This window comes from Gorilla gorilla, chromosome 18 (assembly GCF_029281585.2).
Source record: "Gorilla gorilla gorilla isolate KB3781 chromosome 18, NHGRI_mGorGor1-v2.1_pri, whole genome shotgun sequence".
NCBI classification, from domain to species: domain Eukaryota; kingdom Metazoa; phylum Chordata; class Mammalia; order Primates; family Hominidae; genus Gorilla; species Gorilla gorilla.
In genome coordinates, this window is record NC_073242.2 from 119,219,699 (window position 1) to 119,238,312 (window position 18,614).

General features: G+C 62.3%; 3 protein-coding genes across 5 annotated transcripts in view; 2 read left to right on the forward strand and 1 right to left on the reverse strand.

The window, feature by feature from the left end:
• Positions 1-1,002, forward strand: part of ZC3H18 (zinc finger CCCH-type containing 18) — a 62,787-nt gene extending 61,785 nt beyond the window's left edge. For both annotated transcript variants that reach the window (XM_063700388.1, XM_063700387.1), the window contains one exon: positions 138-1,002. In XM_063700388.1, coding sequence (XP_063556458.1) covers positions 138-336 — 199 coding nt within the window. In that variant the 3' untranslated portion in view covers positions 337-1,002. The remainder of the gene's footprint in view (positions 1-137) is intronic.
• On the forward strand, positions 293-7,816 carry IL17C (interleukin 17C). 2 transcript variants are annotated; one of them, XM_019012509.4, is made up of 3 exons: positions 293-376; positions 6,331-6,659; positions 7,161-7,816. In XM_019012509.4, the coding sequence occupies exons 1-3, from the start codon at positions 293-295 to the stop codon at positions 7,417-7,419; spliced, it is 672 nt and encodes a 223-aa protein (XP_018868054.4). In that variant the 3' UTR covers positions 7,420-7,816. The 2 variants fall into 2 exon arrangements, with proteins under 2 accessions (XP_018868054.4, XP_055220478.2); XM_055364503.2 differs by lacking the exon at positions 293-376 and adding an exon at positions 3,440-3,765.
• Positions 7,817-10,632: 2,816 nt separating this feature from the next.
• On the reverse strand, positions 10,633-18,500 carry CYBA (cytochrome b-245 alpha chain). Its single transcript, XM_019012511.4, has 6 exons — positions 18,365-18,500; positions 15,486-15,555; positions 14,542-14,616; positions 14,196-14,279; positions 13,452-13,533; positions 10,633-10,913 (listed from the first exon to the last, which is right to left on the reverse strand). Exons 1-6 carry the CDS (start codon positions 18,420-18,422, stop codon positions 10,695-10,697), a joined length of 588 nt encoding a protein of 195 aa, XP_018868056.1. The 5' UTR covers positions 18,423-18,500; the 3' UTR covers positions 10,633-10,694.
• Between the last annotated feature and the right edge of the window lie 114 nt (positions 18,501-18,614).

An 18,614-nucleotide genomic window follows, 5' to 3' on the forward strand; every position in this document is an offset into this window, starting at 1 on the left:
TCCAGGGAGCCCCGTGCCTGTCCTGGTGGCCGCTGAGGACACAGTGGAAGCGCCCCTACAGGGAGGTCACCCCCACTGCACCTTCCACCTGCAGACGTGGCTTCTGGGGGCTCAAGGTCTTCCCCACCCCCTTGTAGGAAGCGCCAGCTGTCACCCCAGTCCAAGAGCTCCAGCAAGGTCACGAGTGTGCCCGGCAAAGCCTCGGATCCCGGCGCCGCCAGCACCAAATCAGGGAAGGCCAGCACGCTGTCTCGGCGGGAGGAGCTGCTGAAACAGCTGAAGGCCGTGGAGGATGCTATTGCACGCAAGCGGGCCAAGATCCCCGGGAAAGCATAGGCCGTGCCCCGACCGGACTGGACGCATTTTTATACATAGGGTAAGCGCAGCCATTTTGGATTTTGCAGTTAATGTCTTATTTTGGCTGTGATTCTTTTTAAAAAGTAAAAAAGAAAAAAAAGTTTCTCAGCTGGAAAAGAAGCCACACAGGAAATGACAACGACGCTGAATCCCAGCCTCCCTCCCCAGAGCAGAAGTCCCGCAGGACAGACAGACACAGACAGCGCTAGTGACCAGCACGGTTCTCATGTAAATTACAAGCCCCAGCCGCCAGCCCCGCCTTCTCTTCCTCCTCCTCCGTCTTCTTCCCTGGCCCTGGTCAGGCCTATGGAGCCCCCAGCTCTGGGTCCCTAGCCCGGGTCCAGGCAGCCAGGCTCCCTCCTGAGCTGAGAAAACGGAACCTCGCGAACCACTGGTGGCACCTCCTTCTCCTCCCCTGCCCCGATCACCCGCCCCCGGATCAGAAATATATCTATATTCTCGACTAAAGGCTCATCAGGAAATATTTCCTGTCTTTTATTTTAAGCATCAAATTGTTTTAGTTGATTTAAAAAGGAAAAAATACAGAAAAGACCAAAAAAAGGCCAAGGGTGTTGTTGGGGCGTCTGTCTAATGTGGAGGGTCTTTTTTTGAGGGGTCTCCTAAAATAAAATATTTTGATAAGCAGCTGTCCTTGCCCTCGTGGTGTGTGCGCCCTCTGCCCATGCGCAGCCGGGGCTGCCTCTGTGTCGTGCACTGCACTCGGCCCAGCACTAGGGAGCCGCTGCGGGGGCGAGGGTGTGGCTGTGCACTCACTCCCCCCGGGAGGACCGGCTGTAGAGCAGCTCCTGCCTTCAGACGCAGCCCAGGAGAGCATTGCGCCTCAGTTTCCCCATTCGTGGGGCTGGGTTGGGGCTTCCTTGGTCCGCGAGGTGGAGGTACTTTCCCTGCAGGGGCCGTGGACCTGCTGGAGGGGAAGAGGTCCAGGGCTGACTCCCAGCCCCAAGCCCAGCTGCCACCTCTGCAGTGACCACCACCACCAGCTCCGTGTGCAGGCCCCGGACCTGCTGAGCCAGGCCCCGCGTGTGATGCCACGTTCCACAGCAGGGGCCACCGGCAGAGCCCCCCAGGACCCCCCGCTGCTGCTCCCTGCTCTCCACCTTGAAAGCCACGGGCCTGCGCCTGGGCAGCGGCCTCCCAGGTGCACGCTCCGGGGCCTCCAGCGTCTCCTTTAATCAGATTCATGTAGCCGCGGTGTGGTGCCCAGGCCTGCGGCCCACCCGTCTCCCTCATCTACTTCCTGACCCGAGGTTCAGGATGAGACCTCCGAGAGAGAGCTCCCTCCCACAGGGCCGCGAGCTGAGCCCCAGGGAGGCAGCAACCCGTGCTTCCGCTCCCAGCATGACCTGCGTCCATGCCACTCTTCCCCTGGATTGAGTGTAGGCAGAGGAGCTGGGCGTGAGCGAGCACCACAGGGGGACCGCCTGTGCACTCCTGAGGGGACTGTTTCCCATTTTACGTCCACCTCCCTCCCACAGCGCAGGCCATGCAGTTCATCTTGTGTCCCAGCGGCCTGGATCAGGTGTCTCAGCAATTTTTTTCTTTTCTTTTTTATTTTTTTTCTGAGACTGAGTCTCACTCAGTCGCCCAGGCTGGAGTGCAGTGGCACGATCTCGGCTCACTGCAAGCTCCGCCTCCCGGGTTCACGCCATTCTCCTGCCTCAGCCTCCCGAGTAGCTGGGACTACAGGCGCCCGCCACCACGCCCGGCTAATTTTTTTGTATTTTTAGTAGAGACGGGGTTTCACCGTGTTAGCCAGGATGGTCTCAATCTCCTGAACTCATGCACCCGTCTCGGCCTCCCAGAGTGCTGGGATGACAGGCGGGAGCCACCGCGCCCAGCCACAGTTTTTTGAGGCTTATCCGATTTGCCATCAGGTCAAAGCCAGGTGCAAAGGAATTCCCATTCTCTGAAAAGGGTGGCCTTCAAGGCCACAGAGCTGGAGTCCAGGCCACCCTGGGTGCCAGCCTGCAGCCTGTCATTTGTGAGCTGCACTATGAGGGCTGGAGGCCAGGAAATGGCGCTCTGTGCCCCCAGTGTGGGGCACCTCAAGCTAGCATCTGCAGTGACTGTCTCTTTACGGCCAGGAGCGGACAGGTGAGCCCCCCACAGCTCACCTGTGGACTGGGACCAGGCGAGGTCCCCTCTGTGGCTGATCAGCCCCCGGCCACAGCCCTAGGCACCTCAGTCTGGAGCTGGGTTTGAACTCGCACCGGGTGGCAGTGGACCCCAGGTGTGGCTACCCATCCCTCTGGCTCTTGGACACCGGTGCAGAGGGGCCTGTCCTAGGAGGGTGACTGCCCCCATGTGGTCTAGTGGAGAGGATGTTTGGTCAGGCAGCTGGGAAGGACGGCCTTGCTGTGTGACGGGCATCGATGGGCGTCCACGCCCTCCAGGGACGTCCTGCTCCAGGCGGTTGGCGCTCACATTCTCCTCGCTCCCCATGCAGTGACTAAAAAGCCTGTGTGGGATTCTGGCAACGGCATCCGCCCGCCAGCCCCTCCCAGGGGGTGCCCCAGGGCCTCTGCCCTCTGCCCGCAGCTCCTCCCCCACAGCCACGCTCCCACCCACCCGTTCGGCTGGGCTTTGGGTGGGCAGGCAGACGTAGACCCTGCTTGGAGGCGGTGGCCCTAGAGGGATCCACAGATGGGGAAAAGGCCGAGACACACGAGTCCACTCCTGCCGGGGAAAACCCATGAGGGGGTGGGGGCGGCCGCGCCGCAGGGAGGGGCCCTCTGCTGTCCCAGCCAACGTCCCATGACGATTTTGCACCCCCGCCAGCAGTGCCCCCGGCTGGACACACCTGCGTTGTGGGCAGCCGGCAGCGCGTGACCCACTGTGCACCTGCGCCTTGATGGGGGGGGGAGACCCTGCAGCGAGCGCTTCCTTCCGCCCTGTCCAGTGCCCTCCCTGCCTCACCCCTCTTCCCGCAGGCCCGCTCAGGGCGCTGAAGGGCTCCTGATTGTGGGTCCGTCCTTCGTTGCGTCTGGGGGGGCGTCCTTCGCTGCGTCTGGGGGGCGTCCCCCGCGCTGCCTCTGACCCGCCCGGCCCTGCGTTTGTCTGAAGCCCCTCGTTCCGCATCTCCGGACCAGGGTCCGGGGGCGTGGTCTGCTGGGGGCGGGCCCGGGTTGTGGTTTGAGAGCCGGCCTGTCTGGGCCTCCGCCTCCGGGTCGCCCTCCAGCCTTCCTGCCGCCGCTTTTCCAGTCTTGCCCAACCCGGTATTTCTGCGCTTGCCTCAGCCACCCGCAGGAGCGCAGGCCGCCCTTCGTCCTCCCGTCCTCTGCGCCCACAGGACCCCGGGCCCCGCCCAGTCCGCAGGTCCAGCAGGTCCCCCCGGGCATGTCTTCCTGGCCCTGCGACCCCCGGGACAGCGCTGGGAGCACGCGGAAGGTGGGGAGACGCGCGGCGCTGGCTAGGTCCCTGGCGCCGTTCTCGCGGTGCAGCCTGTGCCTGGGAGTCCGGCCGTCCCACCTCAGAACCAGAGGAAAGCGGGAGACGGGGCGGCGGCCGCTGGGAAGAAGGCAGCCCCGGGTCGGAGGAGGAAGGAGGCGGGGGCGGAGCGGAGTCCACGGTGGGGCTGCCTTCTTCCATCCTCCCCTGGGCGGGGCGCAGGATGCGGGGGCGCCCAGCCGAGGGAGGGGGGCCGGGGAGGACACTCCTGTGCCTGAGGGCTCCGGCTTCTTCTGCTCACTCCCTCCTGCCGAACTTTTCCACTCGGCCATTTACCTCCTCAGGCACTGGCTGCCCTCATCAGGCCGACCAGGTCCTGCCCGAGGGAACGGCGTGTGACCCACGTGTGGACAGACCTGTTCCCCATGCCAGGAGGGAGGGTCCCTGGCTCCACCGGGGGATGGGGGACGAGGGCACTAGGCCGAGGTGGAGGGCTTCTCGCTCTCCCCGTCTTTTCCTGGCGTTTTCCTCCATTCCCTCTGGCTCCTATTCCCTCCCCCTTCCTCTCTTTCTTGGGTATGGTTGAGCAGGTCGTGCACTGCACAAGGACTCCCAGCAGAGGACGAGGACTGACATCAATTTGTCTTTCCCTCCCAACACTGTGCGTTCCCTAACCCTGCACGAAGGCACCCTCCTCCCCTCCTCAAGATTCCCCACCCGGCCTGGCCTGCAGCCCCAGCCCCAAGCCGCAGCTGGACAGGTTGGGCAGAGCACTGGGGAGGCCAGGCCTGGCCATGCTGAGCGCGGTGACTCGTCAGGGTTTGCACAAAACATCTTGAGCACCCAGCTGCAGGCCCCTCGGGACGTTTCCAGTGAGGCTCCCCTGGGCCCCTCTCTGTGGCAGAAGGGACCCCGGGGCTGCTTCGTAGGGCTGAGGCCCAGGGGAGGCCCCCAGAGACGCCGGAGCCAGGGAGGGGCCCAGCCCCCTACCCCCAGGCTGTGCTTGGCATGCAGAGATTGCGGGGGGTCTTGAGTTTTTGTCCCCAGAAGAATGGCTGAGTGGACTCTAGAGAAAAGACAAACACCCCCGCCCCACTGCCGCCGCCCTGTCTCCAAACAGTAAGAGTGCTTGTCAGCCTCCTGGCGGCAGGTGCTGCGGGCTGCGACCACCTGAGCCAGGCAGGTGATGCTAATGCGCCTCAGGGCAGCCCTGGCACTGGAGCTGCTATCATCCCACTGTACCCATGGGGAGAGCCGCTCTCCTCCCTCCTTTTTCCATTCTGTGTTATTTACAGAGCACCCTCCTGTGTGCCCTGCACCACTCTCAGCCCCGGGTACACAGATGGGGCTGCCACAGACGTGGCCCTCAAGGCACTCAGGCCGCCTTTTGGGGAGGGCCATGAGGGGCTGGAATTTTTCTGAGACAGCCAAGCACCCGTGCAGAGAGGCCTGTATCAGCCCAGCCTAAGGCAGGGCCAACCCACACAGGAGCACCTGTCCTGCTGGGGATGCAGTGGGTTCTGCTGTGTCCTGGAAAAGGCTCTACCCACACCCTAACCCAACCTGTGAACGCGCGCTCATTTGGAAAAGGGGCTTTTGCTTTGATGTAATTAGGGAAAGGATCTTGAGATGGCTCATCCTGGGTTAAGGCAGGTCCCACGACCTGAGAAGGTGGGAGGGATTATCTTTTAGACTGGGCCCTACATCCAACAACCCATGTCCTTATAAACCACAGAAGAGGAAAAGGCGGGTGCAGCAGCTCGGCCAGCTGCTCGGAAGCCTGAGGCAGGAGAATTGCTTGAACCTGGGAGGTGGAGGTTGCAGTGAGCTGGGACAGCACCATTTCACTCCAGCTCGGGTGACAGCGAGACCCTGTCTCAAAAAAAAAAAAAAAAAGTTTGAGAATGTCAGACAAGGCAGCACCCTGTGCAGGTGCTCAGGTTGGGCGGAGTCTCTCTCGGGGGAGGGGGGTAACAGGACAGAGCCTCCCGGGGCCTCCTTGCATGTCTGTGTCCTGATGCACAGCAGGCGGGGGCTGCAGGGACCAGAGAAGGAAGAAGTGCCCCAGCTGGGCACTTCCCGAGGAGGAAGTGGTGCCGGAATTTCCCCCAGGTGTGGCCTCAGGTATAAGAGCGGCTGCTGCCAGGTGCATGGCCAGGTGCACCTGTGGGATTGCCGCCAGGTGTGCAGGCCGCTCCAAGCCCAGCCTGCCCCGCTGCCACCACCATGACGGTGAGCCTCTCCACACGCCGCTCAGATGGATGCTGCTTGGATGTGCAGCCTGGCCTGGAAGGGCTGGGGTTCTCTGAGCCTGGGAGGAGGGTGTTGGGATGGGGTCTGGGAAACCCCTCAGTCTGGGGGTAGGGGAGGCAGCTGCAGATCCTCGGAGCCCTGGCATGCTGGGAGTCTTGGGCTGAAGGGCTAGCCTCTCTGGTCTTCAGTTTCCCCATCTGTAGAGGGAGGGCTGTACTCCATCTTTCCTCTGGGAACAAGGAAAGCTGAGGTGGAAGTGAGGTGCCCCCTGCCCTGGGCACCTCCTAACCACCCACCTGCCTGTTTCACCAGCTCCTCCCTGGCCTCCTGTTTCTGACCTGGCTGCACACATGCCTGGCCCACCATGACCCCTCCCTCGGGGGGCACGCCCACAGTCACGGTACCCCACACTGCTACTCGGCTGAGGAACTGCCCCTCGGCCAGGCCCCCCCACACCTGCTGGCTCGAGGTGCCAAGTGGGGGCAGGCTTTGCCTGTAGCCCTGGTGTCCAGCCTGGAGGCAGCAAGCCACAGGGGGAGGCACAAGAGGCCCTCAGCTACGACCCAGTGCCCGGTGCTGCGGTCGGAGGAGGTGTTGGAGGCAGACACCCACCAGCGCTCCATCTCACCCTGGAGATACCGGTGAGGACCTGGGGATTCTGCTGTGGCGTGGGGCTGCCCCTCCCCTGGCGGGGCCCTGACTGCCCGGAGAGCTCTCTGGGCCTTGGTGGTTCTCACCTGTCAAGTGGGCGTGGCCACCTGAGCTCCCTCCCTCCGGCCCTCCTGACCTGGGCGGCTGAGCTGCTGCTTGCGGCCGGCCGTGCCCTGCCTGCCACTGTCCTAGGTGGCCAGGGTCCCCTGGGGAAATTCTGGGCCCCTCACCTGAGCTCCTGCAGAAGTGGGGCTGGGTGATGAAGTGGGAGGGAGGCTCCTAGAGGCCTCCGGCCCCTGCTGTGTGCTCTTGGAGGGCTCTGGGGTGACGTGGATTACCACATGTGAGCCCGACTGCACCCCAAGCCCGTGTGGCTCAGCCCTCGCTGCCTCAGGTCCCATCCTGAGTACACGGAGAGGGGCCCTGAGGGGAGAGGGGCCTCCAGGAGGAGAGGGTAGGGCCAGAGACTCACTGTGCACCCCGTCCCGCAGTGTGGACACAGATGAGGACCGCTATCCGCAGAAGCTGGCCTTCGCCGAGTGCCTGTGTAGAGGCTGTATCGACGCGCGGACAGGCCGCGAGACAGCTGCGCTCAACTCGGTGCGGCTGCTCCAGAGCCTGCTGGTGCTGCGCCGCCGGCCCTGCTCCCGCGACGGCTCGGGGCTCCCCACACCTGGGGCCTTTGCCTTCCACACCGAGTTCATCCACGTCCCCGTCGGCTGCACCTGCGTGCTGCCCCGTTCAGTGTGACCGCCGAGGCCGTGGGGCCCCTAGACTGGACACATGTGCTCCCCAGAGGGCACCCCCTATTTATGTGTATTTATTGTTATTTATATGCCTCCCCCAACACTACCCTTGGGGTCTGGGCATTCCCCGTGTCTGGAGGACAGCCCCCCACTGTTCTCCCCATCTCCAGCCTCAGTAGTTGGGGGTAGAAGGAGCTCAGCACCTCTTCCAGCCCTTACAGCCGCAGAAAAGGTGTCACACAGCTGCCTGTACCTTGGCTCCCTGTCCTGCTCCCGGCTTCCCTTACCCTATCACTGGCCTCAGGCCCCCCCCAGGCTGCCTCTTCCCAACCTCCTTGGAAGTACCCCTGTTTCTTAAACAATTATTTAAGTGTACGTGTATTATTAAACTGATGAACACATCCCCAGAGGCCAACATTCAATGCGACATTCTCCCGTTCAGCCCTGGTCCAGGCCAGCCATGGACCCAATTCTGGGGTGTCCTTCCAGAAAGGTCTACGCAGCCGCGAGCAGTGCATGCAGGTGGGACTGAGCTGTAGCACGGGGGGGTCACAGGTGTCCCTGCTCTGCCCACACAGTGTCTCCCCTGAGGACACCCCTGGGAACAGGAACCAGCCTCCTTCCCCAAGCAGTGCCTTGAGCCCTATGCTTTGTAATGATGTGAGCACCTAGGGGCACCGTCTCGGCCCCCAAGGCAAGAGTCTCTGAGGATGAACTGCAGGGCTGTCGGCTCAAGGCAGGGCCCCCAGCCTTCGTGGTTCGGATCAACATCCAAGGCCAAGCGCCCTCCCTGAAGGTGAACTAGCCATGCTTCAGGGCCCAGGCTCTGTTGGAGATTTTAGTTAAGGGGCCCCGGGGGGAGCAGCCCCAGTCGTGGAAAGGGGGCCCAGGCCTGTGACAGTCTCAGGGTCTCAGTCTCTAGGCCCCCGGCCCCAAGGGCTGACATTGCCATGGGGCTGCTGGGCAGTTGTTAGCCCCTCCCCTGCCTGGCCCCCTGGCTCACCCACCTACTGCGTCCAGGTGCCTGGAGATGGGGGTGGGGGTGCTGCACAGAAGAACAAGGACTCCACTCAGACTCCCAGAGGAGGAGGCCTCAGGGAAGACTTCCTGGAGGTGGTGGCCCTTGTCCAGGAGATGGAATTTTCATTCAACACATTTATTGAGTTCTTTTCTTTCTTGAAAAAGGGTCTCGCTCTGTTGCCCAGGCTGGAGTGCAGTGTGGTATGACTTCAGCTCACTGCCACCCCCACCTTCTGAGTTCAAGCGATCCTCCCAGCTCAGCTTCCCAGTACAGGCGTGCACCACCACACCCAACTCATATTTGTATTTTTAGTGGAGGCGGGGTTTCGCCATGTTGGCCAGGTTGGTCTCGAACTCCTGAGCTCAAGTGATCCTCCCACCTCGGCCTCCCAGAGTGCTGGGATTACAGGCGTGAGCCACACCCAGCCATATGAGTTTCTACTAAGCGCCTGGCACTGGGAACAGGCCAAGAACAAAATGGTGAAAACCCTTCCTGCCTCCACGGTGACTAACGAAACAAGTGGTGTGTAGTCTGTGAATGAGTCCAGGACAGAGGCTCTGGGGGAGGGGCTGCAGTTCTTTTTTTTTTTTTTTTTTTGAGAAGGAGTCTCGCTCTGGCCCAGGCTGGAGTGCAGTGGTGCGATCTCGGCTCACTGCAAGCTCCGCCTCCCGGGTTCACGCCATTCTCCTGCCTCAGCCTCCCGAGTAGCTGGGACTACAGGCGCCCGCCACCTCGCCCGGCTAATTTTTTATATTTTTAGTAGAGACTGGGTTTCACTGTGTTAGCCAGGATGGTCTCGATCTCCTGACCTCGTGATCTGCCCGCCTCGGCCTCCCAAAGTGCTGGGATTACAGGCGTGAGCCACTGCGCCCAGCCAAGGGGCTGCAGTTCTAAGCAGAGGGTCAGGGAGGCCTCGAAGACCTAAAGGGGAGGAGGAAGGAGCCAGGCAGCCATGCAGGGAACAGCTCCAGGGAGCAGGAAGAGCCCATGCAAAGGCCCTGAGAAGACACATGCTGCGTGTGTCCAAGGGTCAGAGAGTGGCCTGTGTGGCTGATGCCAGGTGAGAGGGGGACCGCAGGGGCAGGGCAGGGCGCTGGGGGTGCAGATCATGTCTGCCCTGGGGCCATCAGAAGCTTGTGGCTGTCACTGGAGGGAGCTGAGCCTGTGGGTTCTGAGCCTGCGGATTCTGAGCTGGAGGCACTGGGGTGAGGCTTTGGGTTTCAATGGCAGCATCGGGATGGTTTCAGGAGGTGAGGGCAGAGCGGGAGGCGGCAGGTGGCCTGGGTGGGGATGGCCCATGTAGCTGGGGTCTGGATTTGGGCCAGGATTGGATGTGGGGGTTTGGGGGTTTCAAGGGTGACCTGAAGCTTGGTGACCTGGGGGGACGGCTGAGATGAGGCTGGATTGAGACGTCTGTATGGTGCCGAGTGTTGGCTGGTGGGGGGTGGATTCTGAAGGCCCCCAGGAACAGAGGACCCCGGCTCTGAAGTGTGAGTTGCTGGGAGAGCAGGTGGACAAGCAGCAGGCAAGGGCTTCTCTGGCCTCAGGGGAGTGGGTGCCTCGGTGACAGCCCAAAGGTGGGGGATGTGGCTGATGCCGGGCAAAGCTTTGGGGGCACCGGGCTGGGGTGGTGGTGAGGACCTGTGGGCAGGTGTGTGTGCAGCCAGCCACAGCCTCCGCACAAGTGAGGGGAAGGGGTGGCCAGAAGCCCCTGCAACTTGGCCTGAGCGCCCTGGGCAGCTGGGGGGCCCCCCAGCATCAGTGTGGGGGCAAACAAGGCCACATCCGCCACCAGCTTCACCCCAGCTTCTACGGAAAAGAGGCGCAGGGTAGAGGCTCACCACGTGGCTCCGGCCCTGTTCCCTTTTCACTTATCGCCAGCAGCCTCCTCTGGAATCCAAGCCCCTTAGGGAGGCGTTAGGTGTGGAGGGCCTGCAGGGCCTGCAAGAGCTGTCAAGGGAGGACTCCGCTGCCTCCTCCAGGCCCGGGAGGACCTTTCCAGGGAGGCACACACCTGGAATCCAGGTACTATATTTCGTGGAATATACGGTACGCGGGATTTCGTGTGCTGCTGAGAAGGAAGGCGATGCTGATGTTAATGGAACTGGAATGCGGCGCGGCTGGCAGGAAACGGGGTGCCTGCCCAGGCCTCGGGAACCATCGCTACCCCGGCCCCAGGCAGAGGCTCACGCGCTCCCGGCTTCGCTGCGTTTATTGCGGGCGGGCGCACCTGGCGGGAGGGCAGGTCCGGGGTGAGGTCACACGACCTCGTCGGTCACCGGGATGGGGTTGACCTGGGGACCTCCCGGGGGTCCCCCCGCCGCCGCCGCAGCCTCCTCCTCGCTGGGCTTCTTGCGGGCCTCGGCCGGGGGCCGCGGCGGGGGATTGGTGGGCGGCTGCTTGATGGTGCCTCCGATCTGCGGCCGCTCCCGGGGCTTGGGCTCGATGGGCGTCCACTGCTCGCCACGCACAGCCGCCTGCGGGGCACTGAGGGGTTGAGCCCTGCCCCAGCGCCCTCCCTCCCTCCCTCCCTGGAGGCCCACCCCACTAGGGGCCCCAGGACAGGCTCAAGTCTGAATCTCACGCAGGATGGTGTGACTGCCACTCAGAGAGGTTAAGTGACGCGCCGGAGGCCACACAGCCAGGACCTGGGTCGGCCTGACACCAGCCCAAGCTATTTCTTCATGCCAGGAGTGGGGCCCGAACCCCTGGGCTTCTGGAAGATCCCGTGGTGGACACTACCAGATGCAAATTCTAGCACTCAAATTCTCCTCTCAAGGTGCCAAGGGCAGGGAAGGCAGGGAGGCACGCCCGAGGTCCAGCAGGAGGGGTGGCCCAGGGGAGTAGCAGGCCCTGCTCCGCCTGGTGGGCACCATTCACCCACCCTGGCCAGCAGCCCCCCAAGGGTGCCCAGGCATTTCTGCACATGGGGGTGGTGGGGGGAGAGCTTGAAGAACGCGGGATTCCACTGGCTTCTACTAAAAATACAGACTCCTGGGCCCATGCCCAGAGGTTCCACTGCAACAGGTCAAGTGGACCTGGGAGTGTGTGCTTTTCATCTTCTATCCCATAATATCTGGTGGAAAAACATGTCACATCATATACGTCATGAACAGAAAGAGAAACTGGACATGTGTGATCCTACCTAACTCCAAAACGGAAACATTCCATTCTGAAGAGCAAAACTAGAAGGCTGATAGAGGAAAAGGCGGGAACGTGCACGTAGGACCCAGGGCCAGGGAAAGGTGTTTTCACAAAGCACAGACCATGGAGCAGGTGAACAGGGAAACCTCTGCTCTTCCGTGCAGTGAAGGACTCCACGGGCCAAGGTAACAGACCCTTACCGGAAAGCACGAAGGCATCCCCAGTGTCCAAAGGCTACAAAGGCTCAATAGCTAAAATATATGTGGAATTCCTGCAACTTAAGAAAAAGACAATCAGGCCGGGCGCGGTGGCTCACGCCTGTAATCCCAGCACTTTGGAAGGCCGAGGCGGGCGGATCACGAGGTCAAGGAGATCCAGACCATCCTGGCTAACGCGGTGAAACCCCGTCTCTACTAAAAATACAAAAAATTAGCCAGGCGTGGTGGCTGGCTCCTGTAGTCCCAGCTACTCAGGAGGCTGAGGCAGGAGAATGGTGAGAACCCAGGAAGCAAAGGTTGCAGTGAGCCGAGATCACGCCACTGCACTCCAGCCTGGGCGACAGCACGAGACTCCACCTCAAAAAAAAAGAAGAAGAAAAAGAAAAATACAAAAACCACTATAGAAAAATGGGCAAAGGATTTGAACAGGCAACTCAAGGTAGAAGAAACTCCAACAGCTCAAATCCACAGTCAGAGAAGGGCGAGTCCAAGCTCCACACAGCCAGCTCGTGCTGTGAAACTGGCAAGCGTGGGAGAAAGCCTAGTGCATGGTGGGAGAGATGGGGCCGCATGGCTGGTGGTGGGTTGTCTGCTGGGGAGCAGCTGAGCCCGGCAGGGTGAACGGTGCAGAGGCTGATGCCTGACCCAGCAATTCCTCTCTGGGTTTAGCACAAGGAATTCCTCCTGAGGTGTCCAGGAGCCACTAGCTGTGCATGGCAGCAGGGAGATGGGGGGCATGTGGGTGGCCCCCGGAAAACAAAGCAACAGCCCAGATGAGCACTTGGCAACAGGAAGGGGTTCTAAAGGAGAGTTCTGCCGGTGGCAGGTCAGTGAGGCTTGAAACAGAACTCCACTTCCATACGCGGAAGGCGTACACAGAAAGTGCTGCACCTTTCACACGCACACACACTAGAAGACGCACAGCAAGGGGAGGGCAGTTGCCTCTGCGGGCAGGAGGGACTTGGCTCTATGGACAAAAGGATTTAAATAAGCAAAGTCTGAGGGCTCTGTCCACCCAGAGACCCCCTCAGTGAGAGGTGGCCTGTAGCCGTCTGTTCCGGAGCCCAGGGCAGGCAGAGGGCATTTCACCCAAGGCCTGGCCAGGCTGCGCCCTGTCCTCCCACCCATCCCTGGCCTCTCAGAGAGATCACTGTATCCCATGGGATGGGCAGCCCTCTAACAGGGTGCTGCGGTCATAAACCAAACCCAGGTGTCGGCAGTTTAAGAAAATGTCTGCGTCCTGGCACCGCCCATGAATCAGCGCGAATAGGGTTTAGGTGAGAAAAGCCTGATAAAGGGACCCAAGCCCAGGCACGGTCTTCGGCCGGCTGCGTGACCCCAGGCCAGTCACAGCACCTCCCTGAGCCTCTGCATCTTTGTCTGTAAAGTGGGGACCCCAGTACCCCTCCCAGGGCTGTGGTGCGGGTTAATGAGGAAATGCAAGGAAATGACCCAACACACTAGACACGCCAAAAATGGCAGCAGCAACCGCTGCGTCCCCGCCGTGCTGTGAGCACACGCCCGGGCTCACACTTGCTCCCAGCCTTGGCTCAGCCTACAGAGCCGGCTTCAAGGGCCATGCGTGTCCGAGGGTGTCAGGGCAGGGTTTGGGTATGGGGGTGGCCGGGGCCGACCTCAGAGGGCGCCACTCACCAGCAGGTAGATGCCGCTCGCAATGGCCAGGCAGGCGGTCCCAAGGATGGTGGCCAGCAGGAAGCCGGCGGGCACCGAGAGCCTGAGGGACAGGGGGTGAGAGGCAGGGACACAGAAGGGCACTCAGGGGAACGGAGCCCCAAGTCTGGGGGCCAAGGCCACAGAGTCTCAGGACAAGGCAGACTGCAGACCAAGGGGACGTGCATGGCCCGGGGCTGCAAAGTCTCAGCACAAGGAACACCCAGGGGACGTGCGCGGACTGGGGCTGCAAAGTCTCAGCACAAGGCAGACCCAGGGAACGTGCGCGGACCAGGGCTTGTTTCGGTCCTGGGTGTTCTCAGCCTTGATGTGGACACTAGCGGCTCTGGGGCACTTGCTCGGAGGAACCAGCCACGTGTGGGTGTCCTGGCCTCAGTCGGCAGTAACCACCAGACACACAGCACAGGACCCTCCACCCTACCAGGAAGCCCAGGCAAGACCCCCCAGCAGTGCCTGCTGACCCCAGACCGTGGCGACGGATCGGAGCTACTCAGGTTTGGAGTGGACCCTTACAAATCCTGCACACTAGACAGCAGACACAGGCTCCGGGGACCCTGCCAGAGCCAGGGACCCGAATTTTTGTTTGGAAAAACAGTGAGGTAAGTGGGGGTGGCTCCTGTCCAGGCAGCCCGGCCCGTGGGACAGTGGGGAGGGTCGGCTCCAAGCCCTCCTGAGCCCTAGAGGGGGTGCGGGGCGGGGACTCACAGGAGATGCAGGACGGCCCGAACGTAGTAATTCCTGGTAAAGGGCCCGAACAGCTTCACCACGGCGGTCATGTACTTCTGTCCCCTGGGGGAGGGAGGAAGGGGAGACGGCGCGGCTGGGCCTCTCCCACTCAGGACTCCCTTGCTGCCCTGCTGACCACCCCAGGGCACCCAGGCCTCTTTCCTCCCAGAAAACACACCGGGCAGGCACCGGCCTTGGTTTACCCACAAGCACCAAAGGGTTGGTTCCGGAGCCTCCAAGTGAGGAACCAAGCTCCACCCAACCCTGTGAGCCCTGCCTGGGCCCCGCAGCCCCGGGAGAGACCCCAGAGCAGGAGGAGACTCACCAGCGCTCCATAGTGGAGCCCTTCTTCCTCTTCCCCCGGGGGTACTCCAGCAGGCACACAAACACGCCCGCCACACTGAAGCCATGTGGTTAAGGAACAGCCCAGCTCAGCCTGAGGGGCCACAGGGAACTCCCTTTACTGAAGACAACACAGAGAGGGGCCAGAGCACGGTGGCTCACGCCTGGAATCCCAGCAGTTTTGGGAGGCTGAGGCGGGAGGATCACTGGAGCCCAGGAGTTTGAGACCAGCCTGGGCAACATAGTGAGACCCTCATCTCTACAAAAAATTTAAAAGCCAGGTGCGGTGGTGTGTGCCTGTGGTCCCAGCTACTCCAGAGGCTGAGGTAAGAGGGTGGCCTGAGCCCAGGTGGAGGCTGCCACGAGTCACAGCTGCACCACTGCACTGCAGCCTGGGGGACAGAGCGAGACCCTGTCTCAAAAAAGGTGGGGGGCAGCCACTGCCTGAGGTCACAGAGCCAGGAGGCAGCCACGGGAGGTTCCAACAGGTCTGGCACTCGGGGCTGCCCACGCCCGCCCTCCCACCACCCTGCCCAGTGCTCCTTGTCGCAAGGTCCGGCTGGGCGGCAGGGCTGAGATGGGGCAGAGGAGGTAGGGGGCCGGTCAAGGGGGATGACTGACAGGAGCGGGCAGAGGGGATCCCAGCAGTCCAACGGGGAGGCCTCAGTGCTGGCCCTGGCCCTCTGGTGACACGCCCTGCCCACCCCTCACCAGGACTTAGACTGGCGGGTCTGCCGCTGATCGCCACATGGTCCAGGCGAGGGGCCTGGCTGCTGGGGCCTGGGCTGCCCAACCCGTGCACAGCCCACCCTGTGTCCCAGCCTGGCTGTGGTGGTGGGGAGCGGAGGCAAACAGCTCACTGTGAAGTGGCTCCCCAGCTCTGCCCTGGGCGTTCCCCGCCCACCCCAGCCTCAGGTGGAAGGATACATGGAGTAGGCACCAAAGTACCACTGGGTGAAGCGCCCAGCTGTGGCCACGATGCCCCCAGTGATGAGGACTGCGGGGAAAAGTGGGTCAGGCACTGTGGGGCTCCCGTCCCGGGGGCCTGGCCACCCCACTTCTCTACCTACTGTGGGCCACCAGGCCACCCAGAGCTGCCCCCTACCCATCCCCACAGCACAGTGACAGGGTCGGGGACACCCCCAGGAGGCACCCCTCTGCGCTGGTGAAGAGCAGAGCCTGTGGCGCACGGGCTGGCGGAGGGGGTGCTGGACATGCCCGGGCTCTGGGTCCCAGGAGTGGCCAAGGACAGCCCGACCTGCAGGCCCCAGTGGGCTCTGGGACCCCCAAATGGACACCCTTGTCACCATGAGTCTTTGATGCCCTGAAAGCCAACAGGCCGAGTGTGGTTTCTGCATCTTCTTGGGGGAGTGTCTCTTTCCCCCCGATACGGAGTTCCTCTTAACCCGTCAGCGGTTTCGCCTTAATTTCGGTTTCGTCTGATATGGCTATTTCTGCACATTTTTTGGGGGGTATTGTCCAATATTCCCCCTTACTATTTTTTTTTTTCGAGACGGAGTCTTGCTCTGTCGCCCAGGCTGGAGTGCAGTGGCGAGATCTCGACTCACTGCTACCTCCGCCTCCAGGGTTCAAGCAATTCTCCTGCCTCAGCCTCCTGAGTAGCTGGGACTACAGGCGCCCGCCACCACGCCCAGCTAATTTTTACATTTTTATTAGAGACAGGGTTTTCACAACATTGGCCAGGCTGGTCTCGAACTCCTGACCTCAGGGAATCCGCCCGCCTTGGCCTCCCAGACTGTTGGGATTACAGGCATGAGCCACGGCGCCTGGTCCTTCCTAGTATTTTATTTTATTTTATTTTTTTTGGAGACAGAGTCTTGCCCTGTCACCGTGATCTCAGCTCACTACAACCTCCACTTCCCAGGTTGAAGCGATTCTCCTGCCTCAGCCTCCTGAATAGCTGGGACTACAGGCGCCTGCCACCATACCCAGCTAATTTTTTGTATTTTTAGTAGAGACAGGGTTTCACTGTGTTAGCCAGGATGGTCTCGATCTCCTGACCTCGTGATCCACCCGCCTCGGCCTCCCAAAGTGCTAGGATTATAGGTGTAGCCACCTTGCCCTGCCAGCCATTCTGTTTGTGTCTCCACATGGTCTTGTTGGAAGATTTCCTATCCTTGGTTTGAGCCCAGCTACACATTAACTCTCTGGGTTTGTCTGTCTGCGTCGGAGGAGGGGAGGGCAGTGTCCTTGAGTCTACTCAGCCAATTGTCCATGCATCTTTGGGGACCGTCCTGGTCCCGAGCCTGCCATCCGAAAGAGGGTGCAAAGCTGCCGCTGGTGCCACCAGGAAGGTCTGAGGACGTATTCTGGCACCCAGCCACATTTACAGAGCACCTGCTGTGTACAGGGGGGACTCTTTGTCAAGGCCCTGCTGTCTCCGGGCCAGCTGCCTCCTGGGGCTGCACGCTCTGGAAGGACCTCCCCAGGCAGGTGGCATTTGAATTGAGAAATAAATGAGACAGCCATGAGGCTCTGCAGAAGCAGCAGCTTGTGCCGAGGCCCTGGGGCATGCTCAGGAGATCTGGGAACAGAAAGGAAGCACGGCAGCTGGAGGAGGGGGCCGGAGAGCCGGGAGGCCAGGGCGGGCAGTGCAAGGCGTCCAGTCTGGCTCTAACTCTTCGGGCCAGGAGCCCCTGGAGGGTTTCAGCGGGAGGCCAGACTAGAGCCCAGGTCTCCTGGCTCCCAGCTGGGTGCCCTCAGTCCGTCTACTTCCTGTAGGGAGTGTGGGGCAGGCAGGGTGAGTCTCACGGGGCAGCTCTGGGGAGAGCTGTCTGAACCGACCCACCGACTTCTTGGCCGCTGACTCGAAGCAGGCGGTCACTTTCCTGGGCACAGGACAGGCTGCAGGGCCCCATCCTCCAGGCCTCCCACCCTGAGGTCTCTGCTCCCACTCCAGCTGCCACGCACCCTCCAGACAACAGGGAGGGCGCTCAGAGCCCCAGGAGAGTGGTGGCAGCGGGCCCCTCCTCCTCACCCTCAGCCCCCAGGCCCTTCCAGGCACTCCTCCCCCGGTGCAGGTCCTTCCTGGAGGGCTGCAGTGGTGCCTCTGCCCTCAGACCTCGCCCGAGCCCAGCCTCACCCGTGCTGGGCTGGACACTCCCTGGCCCTGGTCCCGAGAGGGTCCATTTCCAAATGGAGTCCGCTGCCCTCACCAGAACCTCTGAGCAAATGCGCAGCAGGGTGACTGGGGGCTGTGCCATCCCACCCCAAGAGCAAAGTGCCTGTGCAGCTGGGCTGGGCAGGGCCGTCACCGGGTGGTTTCAGCGCCTTGTGAAATCTCAGACCGCTTCCAGCGCAGACTCCAGATGGGGAGGGCTGAGCCCCAGGGCATGAGCCCACTCCCCACCCCAAGCCCAGGGAGAGCGACCTCCAGGCCAGCTGGCTACCGAGGAGCGGGGGAGCTTCTCCCGATGCCCAGGCCAGAGCCCCCACTCGGGGGCTTCGGGGCGGTGACCCCGGAAACCACCGGGGCTGAACCGCCTCTTCCCCTGCGCGGCAACTTCCTCCTTCGCGGAGTCGGGGGACCGAGAGAAGGGAATGGGGGAGGGGCGCCGCGCTCCGCAGGGTCTGCAAGGGAACTACTGGGGATCTCAGAACTCCTCCTTCCAGCCCGCGGCCTGAGGGTCCCGCCCCCGTTCCCCGCACCCTCCTGGCCTGACCCCGGCCCAGCCTGGCCCGCCTGGCGCCCCACTTCCCCGCCCTGTAAGTAGCCCGAGGTCCCGGCTGGGGTCTTGGGACACCCCTCCAGGCTGCAGCCTCCACCGTCCCTGACGTGCACTCACTCAGGCCGGACGCCAGCGCCTGCTCGTTGGCCCACATGGCCCACTCGATCTGCCCCATGGCGACACGAACCCGGCTGGGACACTGCTAGGCACCCACTGCCGCCCCTGCGCTCCCGGCCGAACCCCGCCCCGCCCCGGCCCCGCCCCCAGCCCCCCAGGTGACCGCGGCTGGGCGGAGACCCGCATCTGGAGGGTGCAGGGCTGTCCCGGAGCCTTCTGCCCCCGCCCTCTCTAGCCCCGCCGAGGCATA